The sequence below is a fragment of the Notolepis coatsorum genome (genome assembly GCF_963971535.1).
Source record: "Notolepis coatsorum genome assembly, chromosome: 1".
Taxonomy (NCBI): Eukaryota; Metazoa; Chordata; class Actinopteri; order Aulopiformes; family Paralepididae; genus Notolepis; species Notolepis coatsorum.
The window spans coordinates 124,156,794-124,174,818 of record NC_140165.1 but is presented as its reverse complement, the minus strand read 5'-3'; the positions used below and the strand labels follow the sequence as shown (position 1 = coordinate 124,174,818).

The following is an 18,025-nucleotide window of genomic DNA, read 5'->3' as shown; positions in this document are numbered from 1 at the left end:
CTGTGAAGGTGTCATCCTGCTCATCGGGAGCAATTGGGGGTTAAGTGTCTTGCTCAAGGACACGCCGCCCGGGAGGAGTGGGAATCGAACCGGGAACCTTCCGACTATACCAAGCGAGCGCTCTATACCCCCTGAGCCACTGTCGCGCCCCCAGCTGTGTTCAGCAGCTGAGACTGAGACACCTCGTCATCACGACAGGTACAGTACATTTATCACCCGACTAAATATGCAGAGAAGATGACATCATACCTTCTTCGTTCAACATCCACCGGGCATAGGCCGAGTCCGAGGTGTAGCCGCAGGTGCCTTGCTCAAAGGTGCAGGAGCCGGGGAGCAGTTGCTGCTGCGCCCCCAGGAGGCCAGTCAGCTGAAGCACTACAGAGACGAGAGGAGAGCATTGATGCAGCACCGTGGAGCTTTAACCCTATAACCCTCTATACCCTTTAACCCTTTAACCCTATAGCCGAGACAATAGACACACCGACATCTAATGGAGCCAGAATGTGCAGAGAAAGTGTGCGTGGCGCGCGGCACAGGGACACATGGCAAAAACGTACAGACATATGCGTTTGCTTCTCTGATCGACTATTTTAATTCAAATACAGAACAATATAAAACTTTTTAATTTACCCAGGAAAGTAAGGCAAACGCTGGTCATCGTAGCTGCGGCTGAACAGAAGCGACCGGCTACTCGGAGGCGTCCGTCGGTCCTTCCTTTCGTGCGCAAATGCTCCTCCTCGGTCGGTCAGTCAAATCCCCAACACCGGAGCGAGCGTCGAGCGCATCTATCTCCTTCCACCGGGACGGGACGGGACTGGACGGGACGGGACGGGCTCCAGATTCCCACAGCGACAGCTTTCGGTCACGACTCACGCAGCTGTTGTCATGTTGTTGTTGTTACCGTTAGCCTACATGGTTTCATCCCAAATTCCAATTGAAGACGAGGCGCGCATGATGGCACGGAGCGAGAGATGGATGGATGGAGGGAGGGAGGGAGGGAGGGAGGGAGGGAGGGAGGGAGGGAGGGAGGGAGGGAGGGATGGATGGATGGAGGGAGCGAGAGATGGATGGATGGATGGAGGGAGGGAGGGAGGGAGGGAGGGAGGGAGGGAGGGAGGGAGGGAGGGAGGAAGGGATTGATTGATTGATTGATTGATTGATTGATTGAAAAGTTTATTAACAGATTGCAGAATGGGTACAGTACAGTACGGCTCAATGCATACAATTGTTAAGGGGATGCAGACCAGAGAAAGACTTTCGTCTTGTTTACATCAGGGTCCCCCATTTTCAATTCATCATATGACACACACGAGTCATACAGATAGACAGTACTGCTACATCTATACATTTATGACATACCAGATTTGCAAATACAGTACTGTTTGTGATACGAAAAGAGTCCAGAAAAGAGAGTATATACATTTGACATAGAAACTGTACATTGGAGGAGGTTGGGTAGGTGGGGTGGGGTTGGGTGGGGCTGTACATTGGAGGTGGGGGGGGGGGGGGTTGGGTAGGGGGACACTGTACATTGGAATACTGACAAAGCCATACTTTACTGTACAACTGGGTTAGGACATTTGTAGGGGCCAGTTTCGAATTGCAGTCTCCCGTAGGTGTTCTTTGAGAGTGTTTTTGAATGTGGGTAGTGATTCACATTCCTTTACAGCTTTGGGTAGGGCGTTCCACATTGATGTGGCATAATTGCGAAACGTGTTTTGTCCCTTGTTTGAGCCGAATCTGGGTTTCACATGATTTGTGGAGCTCCCTCTGGTGTTGTGATCGTGGTATTCACTGACCTTTGGGAAGTATTTTGGATGGAGGGAGGGAGGGAGGGAGGGAGGGAGGGAGGGAGGGAGGGAGAGGTCTTCGTGGGTAATGCGGTCCAGGTTGTAGCGCCACGGGCTATCTGTTATCAGTCTGCCCCCTGCCTCTCTCTTCCCTGCAAACTGGACATCACACGCATCCCTTCAACAAAACATACATCAAAATCATGTATATTCATTCAAATGTTGGTACTTGGTAGCCTACACCAGCCAGTAGGCGTAGTGTAGCCTATATAATAAGATAATCACTTGGGACAGTAGGTTTCTTTCAATGCCCATTCATTAATTAAATGAGTGGACAAGCTGGTCGAATACAATTCAAGATATGTGAGATTGGTTAAAGGAATCTGTACTGCCGCTAAACAGCGACCTCTATAGGCAAAACAGCCCCGCTTGGTACTTTGATCAATTGTTTACATTTGTTTGTTTTGGTCTGGTGGCGGGTGGGTTTAAGTTGATTGGCGATGGGGGGTGCTATAGCTGGCCTCACCTCGGGCTCTGCCAAGAGAGATGTGCAGAAATTCACACTATAATAAATGACTAAAATCACACGTATCAAACAAGCAAAAGAAAATTATCTAAGCTAATTCAGACCTCCTATGACGTCACAAACGAATTCTGAACAGTTTGTAACCCATTAAGGAGCTATGTGATTTTCCTCCAGCACCTAAATAACTTTTCAGACTGACAAATCCAAACAAACACTATAGGCAAACACCTATTTTCCACAATATGTCCTCTTTATGGGCAGTTGTGATACGTGAATTAGCAAGAGAGGGAATAGTGCTGTATCTACTCCAGGCAATATATCTTCCTTGGAAAAGACGGGGGAAAGTGATCCATGGTGCCAAGTAGGCTATAGTGTGAAGTTGAGATGGGATCCATGCCTGGAATAACTGCAGTGCTAATGACAAACTACCGGATTAATCCCGTCCATGTTGTCATCGGCTGGATCATCAAACACAATGTACTCCGCGCTATGAGAGAGAGATAAATGGCAAAGCTCCTTTTTTTAAGGTTTTATGTGGAGTACATTAGAAAATAACCGAATCAGGTTTGTTGATAGACCGTTGAAAACAATAGCTTATGCTTTCTAATGATCCCTGTAAGACCCTCGTTTGCAAAATTACAACATCACTTTTAGCTATTTAAAAAAAGTCTGTAAATGTTTTAGTTTTTTTTGCACATTTACATAGTCAATGGGTCCTGTTGTTCAGCCTCACAATGCTATTGGATAGTAAATGTGTTTATAGGTCCCACATTCTGGCCTCTGTAGTTGATCATGTCAATACAACCATGGGAATTACACATTTTTCTTTTGTAGATAGATTATATGGCAATAGAGCTGTATTGTAGTAAAACAATTAGAAATCCCCCATTTAACTGAAGATTAATTTGAGCATATTGTTATACACGTCAGAAATAATGACTGTAGGATGAAAGTCTCTGAGGTCGGGTGCTCCAGTAGCACACCATGTTACCGCGCTGCGTCGCGGGACTCCGTGCTGCGTCACGGATCTGGTTGACTCCGAGTTCGATTCCCGGACTCGCCGTCATTTGCCGAATGTCTCCCCCTGCTCTCTCTCCCGTTTCACCCTACAACTGTCGGTCATGCTTGACCAGAAAAGCGATAAACGCTAAAAAATAAAGTTAAAAAAAAAAAAAAAAAAAAAAGTCTCTGAGGTCACAAAGATCAACATAGTTAGGCTTTCTGACCTCGCCAGAAAGATGAGTCGGCATCGAGTAATCTTCTCTGGCCCCCTGCCTGTAAACCGGCATGATGATGAGTTCTTGAGTAGGACAGCTTCTCTATACCGATGGCTGGAAAAATACTGTAAAGAACAGGGCTTAGGGTTCGTGGATAACTGGTCCTCTTTCTGGGGGCGCCCTGGCTTGCTGAGAAAGGACCAGTGTTGGGACTAACACGTTACAAAGTAACGCGTTACAGTAGCGCCGTTACTTTTGGCGGTAACTAGTACTCTAACGCATTACTTTTGAAATTCAGTAACGCCGTTACCGTTACTGAATGGTTCGTTACTGCGTTATTTTTATGTAGATTGGTTGCGAGCGATAGTGATCCAGTGCAGTCCTCCTGACTCCTGTCTGTGTGTCACCTCACATGCGGGGACACGCTGTGCTGTGGGCGTGTTTTGTTTACTATAGACTTGACTGTCATGGCAGCGCCCACTACTCGCGTTTGTACACATGGATATTCTCACTATTTCTCTTTTGTCGAGCACAAAGAAAAGAACGTTTTAGTTAAATGTCATTTGTGTTTTGGCTCAAAGATACTATCTACTGCCCATGCTTCAACGAAGCTAGTAGCTGAGTCTAACGTTAACAGGACTCATCCGAAGCCACTCGCTTTTGGGGATCTAGTTAGCATCACCAGGCGGCACACAGCAAATGGGACGGAACACTTTTTCTACTACTTGGAGAGAGAATATACAAAATGGGGCTGGACTAACATTACATCTCGACCACTGCAGACTTTGGTGAGTTCAGTGATGTGAATGCAAAGTTGATCAACAGATTTTGTCTGTATGAATCTGCCAGGGAATCTCATCAATACTAATCAAACAATATAAATATAGTCCTTTCATGCACAATTGATATCCTAACTATTCTAATGTTGCAATGCACGATTGATATCTTAAACAACGTTGCAAGGCGGTTATAATGAAATGCTCCGGCGACATCAAGGCTGTTCCTTCAACCTAAGCGGCGATACAATTAGGTACGGTGCATTTCTTATTATGACGGGACTCGGGACAACATTTGTGTTTGTGTCAAATTTGTGTTTGTATAGACCACATTGCTTAGCAGAGTTCAGTGATGTGAATGGAAACTGTCAAGTTGATCAACAGATTTTGAGTATCTGCTGCTTAACGCCGCCCTTCGTAGCACGCTCGACATTGTCGCTCCCCTTAAGCCTAAAATTAAACGTGCTCCGCAAAAACAAACTCCCTGGTTTTTCCGGAGGAAACACGCTCCTTTAAAAAGGCTTGTTGCCGGGCGGCTAGGTGCTCGCCACCAACGCAGGATATGCTGGGTTCGAGCCCAGCTCTCGGCATTGCTACCAGCTTGGCTGGTCCTTCATACTAATACTATTGGCAGTATTAGGGGGTGGGAAGCTGGTGGGTGGGGATCGGACGTTGTGGACAGCGACTCCTACAGGTCGGTTGGTGTGCCTGCGCAGTAGAATCAGGAAGCGACGAGGGCGGCGTGTCCCTCCCACGCAGACCCTCGCCGCTGAGAGATCGCGCTGTGCTGTGAAAAGATGCAACGGCTGCCTCCTCGAGTACCGGAGGGGACACGTGATGCAAGGCTTCGTCCACATTGCAGCCGGCTTGTGGGATGCATGGCCTAACAACGTTTGAGACAGGGGAGGGTAGAATTGGACAATACGAAATTGGGGACGGGAGAAAAATAGAAAAATGGGGAGAAAAAGTAGATACAAAAAAAATAAAAGGCTTGTCGCAAACTTGAACATAAATGGCGTTCGACCAAACTCGAAGTATTCCGCCTTGCCTGGAATGATAGTTTACGTAACTACAAAAAGGCACTCTCACTTGCCAAAACCTCATATTTTTCCAGGCTCATTAATGAAAACAAAAACAACAAGCAATATTTTGCATGACTTTTACAGTAAGGTTCACAACAATTTACGTGTGAATGGCTTCACAGCAATGTATTGTAATTTCACATCAATGGTAGTACAATACATTGTTGTGAATGTGAAAATGTGTACTGTAATTTCACAACTTCAAAATGTAAGAAATTACTGTGATATTACATAATTTTGTTGTATATGCATTACACCAATTTACTGTGAATTTACATAATTTCACAACTTCAAATTGTAAGAAATTACTGTGATATTACATCATTTTGTTGTATATGCATTACAACAATTTTCTGTGAATTTACATTACAATATGTACTGTGAAAAGTAATGCAAAAGAGTTGCCAACTATTTACTGTGATTGAATGTACAATGTTGGCAAGTCTTTTGCATTACTTTTCACAGTACAACAAAATAATTGAATAATAATAATAATTATTATATTATATAATAATAATTATAAATAATTTGGCAAAATAACTGTCAATTTACAATGATAGACGTGCATAACGGTATAGTCCCCAGCTCCAGTATACTTCTGGAGGAAGCTCATATAATAGTTTCCTGTCAAATACTATATTGGATGACGTGATTAATCACGACAGGAAACCAAAGTATGAGCTTCTGCCAGGAAGTATACTGGAGCTGGACTACAAAAATGCACGTAGGCTATTGTACATTAAAAACAACACTCCAAACGCACAAATGAGGTAAACCATCATGGATTATTTATTGTCAAAAGACACAAGAATTATATTCTTAAAATGGTAAATCACTCACATTCCATAGGAAAATCCCATAATTAACTCTGAAGAACTGGTCCTCTGCGAAACGCTTGTTGTACAAGTATCGCAGAGACATTTCAAAGGTACTCACAGTTGCACGAGGGTTTCGGACAGAGAAACGCAATGGTTTGAAAGCTCGGCGTTGCTAATAAACATTTTAAATATTATATAAACTGCTGGTCAACACTGCTCAAAACGGCTTTAGCTGATGATGCGCCTCGTACAACGAGCGTTTCGCCAGTTCTTCAGAGTTAATTATGGGATTTTATTGACAAAAGACAAAATAATCATATTCGTAAAATGGTAAATGGCTGCTTTTTTATTTAAATTTTTTTATTTGTGCACATTTCACCCATTCACACATGCAAGGTGCCAACCTGCTCATCGGAAGCAAGTGATGATGATGTAATGGCATCTCAGGTGTGACTACTTGCTCGTCACAAAGATGCTGGAGCTCAAATGCAGCATTCGAATCTCCAGATAAAGAATAACATACACCGCCTCCACATTTGGCCCAGCCCCCTAGAGCCCCGGAGCTTTAAAAAAATAAAATAAAAAAGATATATTTTTTTAAAGATGGCAGCATCCCCATTGTCTGTGCTGAATGTTTGTTAGTGTTTGATATTATTATTTTTTTTTTAGTACTTTTAAACATCCATTTTTAGTAAGTAGTAGTTTTTATTTGATCCTATAATTTTTTCATTCACCGATTTGCAGCCCTTTTTTTTAGTGTCCTGAAAGGCGCTGTATAAATAAAATGCATTATTATTATTATTATTATTATTATTATTATTATTATTATTATTATTATTATTATTATTATTATTATTATTATTATTATTATTATTATTATTATTATTATTATTATTATTATTATTATTATTATTATTATTATTATTATTATTATTATTATTATTATTATTATTATTATTATTATTATTATTATTATTATTATTATTATTATTATTATTATTATTATTATTATCATCCAGGAGGGAAAATACACTTTGGATAGTAGGGACTGCATCTCTGCCTGTCCTGGCCAGGAAACACTTTGCAACTGTGATCTCCTCTGGCAGTAGTTGGATATTGTAATGTGTGGCGAGGGGTTGCAGCAATTCCACTGAGAGAAACTGGTCTGAGGCTGGATAACATGCCTGTATGCCTCTCATACGTTGTTCTCCAACTCATGAGAACCTGCTCTCAAGCTCTTGCAGCATTCTGTCGAGGACTGGATAGAACAGTCTCTGTCTCAGCTGATCTCCTGAGCTGAGGTCTGAGCTTGTGCCACAAGCAGTGGCGGCTCGCCACTAGGGGCGCCGCCCCCCCTGGTTTGTTTTATAGCCCTATAAATAATATAAACATGTTTAAAATGAATAATATTTACTAGAGGTGGGCATAGATTATTTTTTTAAATCTAGATTAATCTATCTGCGATCCTGGATTTAATCTAGATTAATCTAGATTAAAATGACTCAAAAAAAAAAAAAAAAAACTGCCGAAGGCATTCAAAATATGTGTGTTCTACCCAAATAATGACCAGAAGTAAGTCCTTACTTTTCCTTACTCTCCTTATGTTTCTCAGGCCAGGTGGCCCATTACACCATGAGCCCATCTCCCGTTTCCAAAATGCATTACAGACTGTTTGAAAAAGCTGTTTTGCTATGATAATTGGTAATGAAATATCAAAATAATGTTCAATAAGATGTACTTGTGTTTAATAAGTTGTTTTATTCAGAAGTTAACACAAATAAATAATATTACCAGTACAGTACAGTATCTAGCACTCTCAGGAGCAAAACAGAAAGAATCATTTCAAACTTGAACTATGTGACATAGCTTGAATCAACTGCTCCAGTGGAGTTGCTCAGTGGCCAATGGTGTCAACTGTGGTTGTACTGGGCAGCTCCCAGGTGTGAATGGAACTGTGTGAATGTGAAGCAGGGCGTTCCTGAAAAAGAGCATCTGTGCTCAGCGAACCTACCCTGGGTAAATAAAGGTAAAAAAAAAAAAATGTAAAAAAAAAACATTTTTTTTTTTTTTTTTTTTTATTAATGCGTTAATTATATTATCGCGCGATACTAGTATAGCGTTAACGCAGCACGTTAACGCCGTTGACGGCCCAGCTCTAATATTTACTCATTTTAAGTATGTTTGTGTTTCCAATGCACAATATAACGTTAATATATCAAATAAAAATAATCGTTTTCCTGAACAGGAAGTGACTCACTGTCGCATAGCCGCATTTCTCCTAGCCGTATTTCTCGGCCCGGGCTAGACGCAATAGCGCTCTGAGTGCGCGTCACTGTTTCATCGCTGTATCCGTCGCAGCCAATCAGTGCGTAACGCGCTGTGCGTTGAAATATGATGTTTATGATGGAAGCCGGGCGCGATTTGAAGCGGTCTAGGCAAGCAGCCTTAGCAGCGTCTAGAATTCCCGTAGCCGCATTTCGCGGAGACGCTCTCTGATTGGCCGACGTCAGTTCTTTTTTTGTAGCCGCATTTCGCGGAGACGCTCTCTGATTGGCCGACGTCAGTTTCTGTTGTAGCTATTGTGTAACTTGTGTTGTTGTGATCATGCAGCTATTTGTCTTAGAGCGTGACGGCAAGTTCTTTCGACGGTTAAGCTTAGGCACTCTTTCAAAGTTGGTTAAGGTTAGAGTTTGTCTTAGAGCAGGGCGATAGAACGGCAGGTAGTTTGCAGTCTGTTCGACGCGGAAATGGGCAAAGACATCATCACAGTACTTGTGTTATGTTGTGTGGTGCTAACACTTCGCTAACAACAAGCTATATGGCGGATGCAGTGTGGACAGTGGTCTGGATATACATCAACAGTCTGGGACAGTGGATTATACACTTTATCAAGCCCTCCTGCCCTGGACGTTTCGACTAAACAGTGAGTCTCTCTCTCTCTCTCGCTCTCTCTCTCTCTCTCTCTCTCTCTCTCAACACAGCGATGCTTCCTGTGTCTCCGAGAAATGCGGCTACGGAAAGTATTGACAGTGCTTGGCTTGCTGAGATGATAATAGCGATTCAAAACGCGCTGCTGTGTTGTGAACTATAACATTATTTTAGCTGCTGCTGATGCATAATGGATGAATGGCTATGGAGGTGAGAGTTACAGGGCGGTAGTCGTTGAGGCAAGCAGGCGTAGATTTTTTGGGTACAGGGATGATGGTGGACTTCTTCAGACAGGTGGGGATGACAGCCTGTTCTAAGGACAGGTTAAATATGTCAGTGAATACCGGGGCCAGTTGGTCGGCACAGACTTTTAGGACGCGGCCGGGGATGCCGTCCGGTCCTGCTGCCTTCCTGATATTCACTTTCTTAAAGGTCCTCCTCACCTCATGTTCTGTTAACCTGAACACTGAGTCTCCATCGGCAGTGGCCCCCCCTCCATTGCAGTGGTTTGTAGGCTGGTGCAGAGCCTTCTAAAAGAGAGTTCTGTGATCTCGCCGCCACGCGATCACGTGGTTCATGTAGCTCCCATAGTTCCTCAACAAATCTGCACTCAACGCTGGCAACCTGATTTTAGCGAGACAGAGGAGCAGCAGCGACTACTACTAGTCTGTTTCGGTAAATAAATATGAATACATAATGTGCATTGATCACTGTTGTGTTCTACCATTTATATGTCTGCTACTTTATTATTTACATTTATAATACTTTCTTTATATCACTAGGCGCTGGCGGCAATATCGAACGTTACTATGCTAGCTACTGTTGACCAGGGGCGGATTTAGGATTGTACTTTGACACCACAACCTTTAACCTTAAAGCGGACAAAAGGCACTAGAGAACACTTAAATTCACACCCTTTAATTAATGAAGCAAACAATAATAATAATTAATAATAATAATACACTGTATTTGTATAGCACCTTTAATACAAGAATTGCAGCTCAAAGTGCTTCACAGCAGTACAAAAAGACAGGCATAAAATGAGCACAACATTGGCAGATCAAGAGCAATGCATAAAGTGCAGACATAAAGCATAAAATAGATAGCAGCAAAATAGACAAAGTCAAGGTAAGACATAGAACATTAAATCACATCATTTTTCATATTAGATCTAGAGTAAACTCGCCGAACGTTGAGCGCCAGGACCCCCGAAAACCAGAGTGTTACAAAGGATCAGATTAAACCGAATATATATATTTATTTATTGATATATATTGCATAGTATTTGTATATCGTTTGATATCCCTTGTATATTCCTTGTACATATACACGGAATATCCCTTTAGTCCAGCCCATAATATTCCATTCTCCTATTGGACAGTGGTCCACCGGCGCCAGGGACCGGCCCCCGGAGCCAAGTTCAAAGTCACCGTCAAGATGTGTCTGGACATGCCCGGCCTTGCCCAGGGATACGCGACAGAAGTGAGAGTGGAACTAGTTTTGTTCACTGTGCGTATAAATACGGCGCAGGTGAATGTAGAAGCCCCTTAGCCCCTTACCTCCGTACCCTTCGTCCATTTAGCATGTTACCGATAAGTTGAAGCCTCACCCACGATACAACGTGCGGTGAAGTATGGCCTGTTTGGCCTCAGAATAGAGCATCGAGACCGCGTGCGAATTAGTAACTGAATTGTCAGAGTTTGGCACTATACCGTCGAGTGCGACATATTTCTATTGAGTCTTTAATAGTCTATTTGTGTATAGTGTATCGTGCGGTTAGAATTCTATAGTGACCAGCATCTCCAACGCTTCCTCGTATTAGCTAGAGTTCTTATCCAGGCTGGGCCGACCGCATGGCGCTTTCACCCGAGGAGACCTAGGCGAGAACCGTATGGACATGTACACTGGATTAATCTACCCGACGACTACATAGCCCTTTGCGGCTGGAATATATTTGCTTTGGTCCTATGATTTATGGAGCGGATAATCGCCGACGCCTGCACGTGTTGGATTTACCCCGAGAGGAGTCAAGTCGAGTCGGCGCTCAGAGAGCCTGAGGCCGCCTAGCTTTCTTCACTGTAGAGCTACAGTCTACAAGAGAACCAAGCTGTATTCGTCTGTGGATCAAGAGACTACTGCACCGGCTTCTGTACCTGAAGTCTCCCTAGTCATCGTTGACCAGACGTCCTACTACCGACAGATCTTCTACCCCCTTGCTGGCTTACAACCAGTGGGAACCCCTTCCAGTATCTCCCGCTATTACTAGTGTACCATAGATATAATTCCCTAAGATTCAGGTTGTATAATTACCTCCTGCGTAACCAGAGAATGGACATTCGTTATTGATTTGCCTACGTGTGAAGTGCCACAGAACAAGTGAAATTGACATCCTGATTCGTTCCAATATAGCAGTATATACCTATTTTTCACATGTAATTATATGCTTCATTATTCAATTGATGATGGACAATGATCTCCCAGGATGACAGAGTGGGTGTGAAGTGCCACAGAACAAGTGACACTTTTGGACAATGACATCCTGAGTCGTTCCTATATGACCAGTATAAATCTTTAAACTGAACTCTGGAAAGATAGCTCTATGATGGCTCTACTTATAAAAAATGGAACTGAGCCTTTAATGTCTCCATAGAAGGGGCCTGTTGTCTGTGAAAAACTGTGAAAAGGGAGTCAACCTGCGGAATGTGGGCCTCAAAAGAGGAGAGAGAGCAGTAAAATGTTAACCCTTTCAGACGGGAAGGGAATTAAAGGTTGAGGGTTGAAAGCCAGGAGTCCGGAAACTATTGAGGAAATCTTAAAAGAAAAAACTATATAACAATTAAATGTTTAATGTGTACAGTAAAAGTTTTCATAAATGGCATGCTTATAATTGACTGTCAGTAGAGAATTATACTAAAAGAATGATGTGTAAAACTGTTTGTCTGGAAGGAACCTTTAAGAAATCTTGATAAGAAATCCTATGGAGGGCGGCCTCGTGCATGGTACCATGTCACGTGGTCACCACAGACAAAGCCGTTGTCTGTTTTGAAGGAATAAGGGACTTTCTGTTACTTAAAACCACTAGGTAACTAGCAGTAACGTTAGTACAAAGAAGGAGGAGTTAATACGAATTATGTATTGTATTTTGGTTTGCTAAACAAACATGACAACCCTGTGACATCACTGTGTTTAGACCAATCGGAAATATGGTACAATGTCGATAAAAAGAGACGGTTGCTCATTCAAGAGCCAGACTTTTTTGGGGAGAGATGAAGATGCTGCTGCTTGACACGGGGCATAAGCCCAAATGATGAGATGTTCTGTTTTCTGCTTATTTTAAACTGAATTGGAAATTTTCCACTTCAGTCTCTTCTTGTAACTAGCTTTTTCTAATTAAAAATACCTCTTTATAAATATCCTTTGTATCCTTTCTACCAGACGGCCGGGTAAGCATGAAATGTGTTTTGCCTTGTAACTTCACCCCATGCATTTTTGATTTATGATGTAAAAAACCTCCTGAGTAAGGCTTTAGCCAGACGGAGTAGAAGGAGAAATAGGATTATGCAGTAAGGCTTTAGCCAGACGGAGTAGAAGGAGAAATAGGATTATGCATTAAGGCTTTATCCATATGGAGGCCTAAAGAGAAATATGTCAACCACGCGGTCCCGTATTGCGTTTTGATTAATTATGTAAAACTTTAGAAGTGTGGCTTTATCCCTACGGAGTAAAAGGAGACATAGGATTATGAATAGAATGAAATAGAATAAGTGGCTTTATCCCTAGCTATAATGGGATTATCAAGTAAAGCCATATAGTGATAATACGTGTACTGTATAATGGGATTATCAAGTAAAGCCATATAGTGATAATACGTGTACTGTATAATGGGATTATCAAGTAAAGCCATATAGTGATAATACGTGTACTGTATAATGGGATTATCAAGTAAAGCCATATAGTGATAATACGTGTACTGTATAATGGGATTATCAAGTAAAGCCATATAGTGATAATACGTGAACTGTATAATGGGATTATCAAGTAAAGCCATACAGTGATAATACGTATAACGGATAAGGGAAATAGACCTCATCTGAATAAAGAGAGTGATCCCAGTGCAAATAAAATAAAAGATTCCGCAACTTCAATCACTCGACCTAAGGTCGATGACTGACGGGGGTCGGAACGGTGCATTCGCTATCTCTTGTTGGTCAGTGGTAACAACAACATTTTGTAGACTCATTTGGTTCTGCATGTCAACCACCTCGCAGGACGCTGTTTGATGTCAAGATGAGCAGACCAATGAGTTATGAAGTTATCGATCTGACCTAAGACCTAGCGTGGGCATTCAACATGGCGTCCCTGGCGATGTGCATTTATACTAACCGAAATAGGTGCTAAACGGCCGAAGAAGACAGGACTACTGTCAAAAGCCTCTGGAGTAAAATTTTATTACAGATTTGGCAAAAATTTAAGTAGAAAGCTCTACTGGCGACTCGAGTGGAAGGCTCTACTCGGGGATATCACAAATGAATAGAAAGCTCTATCTTGGTGATTAAAGCAACGTTTACTCACAACTAAAGGGTAACATAATGTTTATAGAGCTCTGGGGGGAGTTACAAGTGCAACATAATTTCGTGCTTTGCCCACAGGAAGCGAACTGGCCCTACCCAAGACGAGAGCCAACTACCCAAAGATACTGCTTGTAAGGAGGGGAGATTGTATGTGAAGCGAAGTCAAAACGACCGTTCACAGAAAGGCGAACTGGATGGCTCCCCTAGCCCAAAGATACTGTTTGTAAGGAGGGGAGATTGTATGTGAAGCGAAGTCAAAACGACCGTTCACAGAAAGGCGAACTGGATGGCTCCCCTAGCCCAAAGATACTGTTTGTAAGGAGGGGAGATTGTATGTGAAGCGAAGTCAAAACGACCGTTCACAGAAAGGCGATGGCTCCCTAGCCCAAAGACACTGTTTGTAAGGAGGAGAGACTGTATGTGAAGCGAAGTCAAAACGACCGTTCACAGAAAGGCGATGGCTCCCTAGCCCAAAGACACTGTTTGTAAGGAGGAGAGACTGTATGTGAAGCGAAGTCAAAACGACCGTTCACAGAAAGGCGATGGCTCCCTAGCCCAAAGACACTGTTTGTAAGGAGGAGAGACTGTATGTGAAGCGAAGTCAAAACGACCGTTCACAGAAAGGCGATGGCTCCCTAGCCCAAAGACACTGTTTGTAAGGAGGAGAGACTGTATGTGAAGCGAAGTCAAAACAGCCGTTCACAGGACTGTAAGCTAACTAGCTCACCATCGGCTAACAAGCCAGAGCTAGCTCAGGAGGAGCTGGCACGACCAACGCTAGCTCAGGAGGAGCTAGCCCAGGAGATGCTAGCTCGGGAGGAGCTGGCACGCCAGAAGCTAGCTCAGGAGGAGCTAGCACAAGAGAAGCTAGCTCAGGAGGAGCTAGCACGAGAGAAGCTAGCTCAGGAGGAGCTGGCACGACCAACGCTAGCTCAGGAGGAGCTAGCCCAGGAGATGCTAGCTCGGGAGGAGCTGGCACGACCAACGCTAGCTCAGGAGGAGCTAGCCCAGGAGATGCTAGCTCGGGAGGAGCTGGCACGCCAGAAGCTAGCTCAGGAGGAGCTAGCACAAGAGAAGCTAGCTCAGGAGGAGCTAGCACGAGAGAAGCTAGCTCAGGAGGAGCTGGCACGACCAACGCTAGCTCAGGAGGAGCTAGCCCAGGAGAAGCTGGCACGGGTGCCGGCTGTACAGCAAGCAGTAATTGGCACAGAAAATAAACCTTACGGTTGCGCCCGGTGTGAGAGGACCTTTAAGACGAAGGGAGATCTTAAAAGTCACCACCTGGTACACACAGGAGGGAGACCCTACGGCTGTGACCAGTGTGACATGAGCTTCAAGAGAAAGACGGCGCTTAAAGTTCACCACATGGTACACACACGAGAGAGACCTTACAGCTGTGGCCAGTGTGGAAAGAGCTTCAGGACAAAGGCATGTCTTAACCAACACCACATGGTACACACAGAAAATAAACCTTACTGCTGTGCCCAGTGTGGGAATACCTTCAAGACAAAGGCTCACCTTAAATGTCACCACATGGTACACACAGGAGAGAAACCTTACTGCTGTGCCCAGTGTGGGAATACCTTCAAGACGAGGGCAGAGCTTAAACATCACCACCTGGTACACACAGAACATAAACCTTACGGTTGCACCCAGTGTGAGAAGGCCTTCAAGACGAAGGGGGAGCTTAAAATTCACTGTACGGTACACACACGAGAGAGACCTTACATCTGTGGCCAGTGTGGGAAGAGCTTCAAGACAAAGGCATGTCTTAACAAACACCACATGGTACACACAGAAAATAAACCTTACTGCTGTGCCCAGTGTGGGAATGCCTTCAAGACGAGGGCAGATCTTAAACATCACCACCTGGTACACACAGGAGAGGGACCTTACAGCTGTGGCCAGTGTGGAAAGAGCTTCAAGACAAAGACATGTCTTAACCAACACCACATGGTACACACGGAAGAGAAACCTTACTGCTGTGACCAGTGTGGAAGGAGCTTCAAGACGAAGACTCACCTTAAATATCACCACCTAATACACACAGAAGAGAAACCTTACTGCTGTGACCAGTGTGGGAAGACCTTCAAGACGAAGGCAGAACTTAAACAACACCACACGGTACACACAGAAGAGAAACCTTACAGCTGTGACCAGTGTTACATGAGCTTCCGGAACCTGCAAGGGCTTAAGAGACACAGACGGCGGAGGCAGCCATGCAAGGTGCCAACCTGCTTAACGGGGACAGTAAGGGGTTATGTGTCTCGCTCAAGGACACTGCGACACACTATCAAAGACGAGTGTGGAAATGGAAAAAACCAAGAAGACGATGTAGTCATTCTTCCTCTTTATGAGGCGCCAGGCTCCACCCCAAAATGAGTATCTCCCTCCACCGACATAGAGGCGTTCAACTCTCTAGACGAGTACCTAAAGGCCAAAAACATCAATTATGAGCACTGTTCCATTTTCTATGGCCCAGAAGAGGAGGATGGCGACATTCAGATGAAGGATCAGAACCCGAGGCCACAGATGACACCCTCAGGTGAAACTGAGTCTGAGCCTGAACAGGATGGGGAGCTAAATACCTCTGAAACTGAACACAGTTCTGATTACTCAACATATTGAGTAATAGCTCAAGAGAAGCTAGCACAAGGAGACGCTAGCTCACCAAAGGGGCTTCAAAGGCCCAAATGATGGAAAGAGAAGCAAGGACCCCCGGTCAAGATCCAGGGGATAAGATGGTGGAGAAACTAATCCCAGAGCAGCGAGCAGAGATGAGGGCAACAAAGGGAGAAATTACCTTCTGGGGCCCTGACACATGACACTCAAGCAAGTGCAAACTGCACTTGACATACCGCTCATCTGTCAAGAGGAATAATATATAGTGTTATTGTCATTTAGGAAGAAACATGACATAGAATACTACATGCATTTTGTATATATTTTAAGTATAATATGTAAAGATGTCCGTCCTTGCTCTAAACCCAGAGTAAAGTAAAGTGAATTTGTAATCTATTTCATTCAGAAGGGATTTCCTGACAGCAACCATTTGGTAGGTTAGCACCCTACCAACCATATCAACTGCATGAGATGTACACTCACCAGCGCCTATGGGTAACAAATTGAGACTCTGCAAACTCTCATCAAGCTTAGCACCTTGACGCGGGGGGACAGAGCGAGCATCAGGGTCTCTGTATCCGACGGGCCTATCAGATTTGTGGAGACTTGGATGCCTCAGCATACAGGACGCTGTGGTGCTTAGACGGCCAAGTCACTGGTTTATAGGTCTGTCAAAACGGATTGGAGGTTCCGGGGCTTAGAACATGAGTTCAAGTGAGTTGGGCTGTATACTAATTAAATAGGTATCAACAGCCGAAAGAATATTAACTGAAATAACTGCTGTCAGGTGTCTCTGGAGTAGAATTAGTTACAGATTTGAGTCAACCTTACTCAAGATTGGTCTTATCGGCAGAACCTCTCCAACCAAGACTCTTCCTAATGTTCGAGATCTGGAACACTGGTGACGTAGATGGTCTGCAGAGCGCAGCAGACAGCCAAAAGTAAATTGGTAAAAAATCTATCAGGAACAAGAGAGGGTTGATAAGTAACGACTTGAAGTAGCGGTTACTCATGACTAAAAAGTTACGTAATGTTTTCTTACAGTCAAAAACGTAGAAGGTTCTACTCAAAGAAAGAATCACCCTTAAAGTATATTTTTGTGATTACGGTAAAAAGGTTTACTCATGACTAAAAAGTTACGTAATGTTTTCTTACAGTCAAAAACGTAGAAGGTTCTACTCAAAGAAAGAATCACCCTTAAAGTATATTTTTGTGATTACGGTAAAAAGGTTTACTCATGACTAAAAAGTTACGTAATGTTTTCTTACAGTCAAAAACGTAGAAGGTTCTACTCAAAGAAAGAATCACCCTTAAAGTATATTTTTGTGATTACGGTAAAAAGGTTTACTCATGACTAAAAAGTTACGTAATGTTTTCTTACAGTCAAAAACGTAGAAGGTTCTACTCAAAGAAAGAATCACCCTTAAAGTATATTTTTGTGATTACGGTAAAAAGGTTTACTCATGACTAAAAAGTTACGTAATGTTTTCTTACAGTCAAAAACGTAGAAGGTTCTACTCAAAGAAAGAATCACCCTTAAAGTATATTTTTGTGATTACGGTAAAAAGGTTTACTCATGACTAAAAAGTTACGTAATGTTTTCTTACAGTCAAAAACGTAGAAGGTTCTACTCAAAGAAAGAATCACCCTTAAAGTATATTTTTGTGATTACGGTAAAAAGGTTTACTCATGACT

General features: G+C 43.2%; 1 protein-coding gene across 2 annotated transcripts in view; it reads right to left on the bottom strand.

Moving 5' to 3' along the window:
* The window catches only part of mamdc2a (MAM domain containing 2a), a 139,506-nt gene extending 138,560 nt beyond the window's left edge, over nt 1-946 (bottom strand). For both annotated transcript variants that reach the window (XM_084319567.1, XM_084319568.1), the window contains exons 1-2: nt 631-946; nt 250-375 (exon numbers count right to left, since the gene is read on the bottom strand). In XM_084319567.1, the coding sequence (XP_084175693.1) occupies nt 250-375; nt 631-658 (154 nt within the window). In that variant the 5' untranslated portion in view covers nt 659-946. The remainder of the gene's footprint in view (nt 1-249; nt 376-630) is intronic.
* Nucleotides 947-18,025: the final 17,079 nt, after the last annotated feature.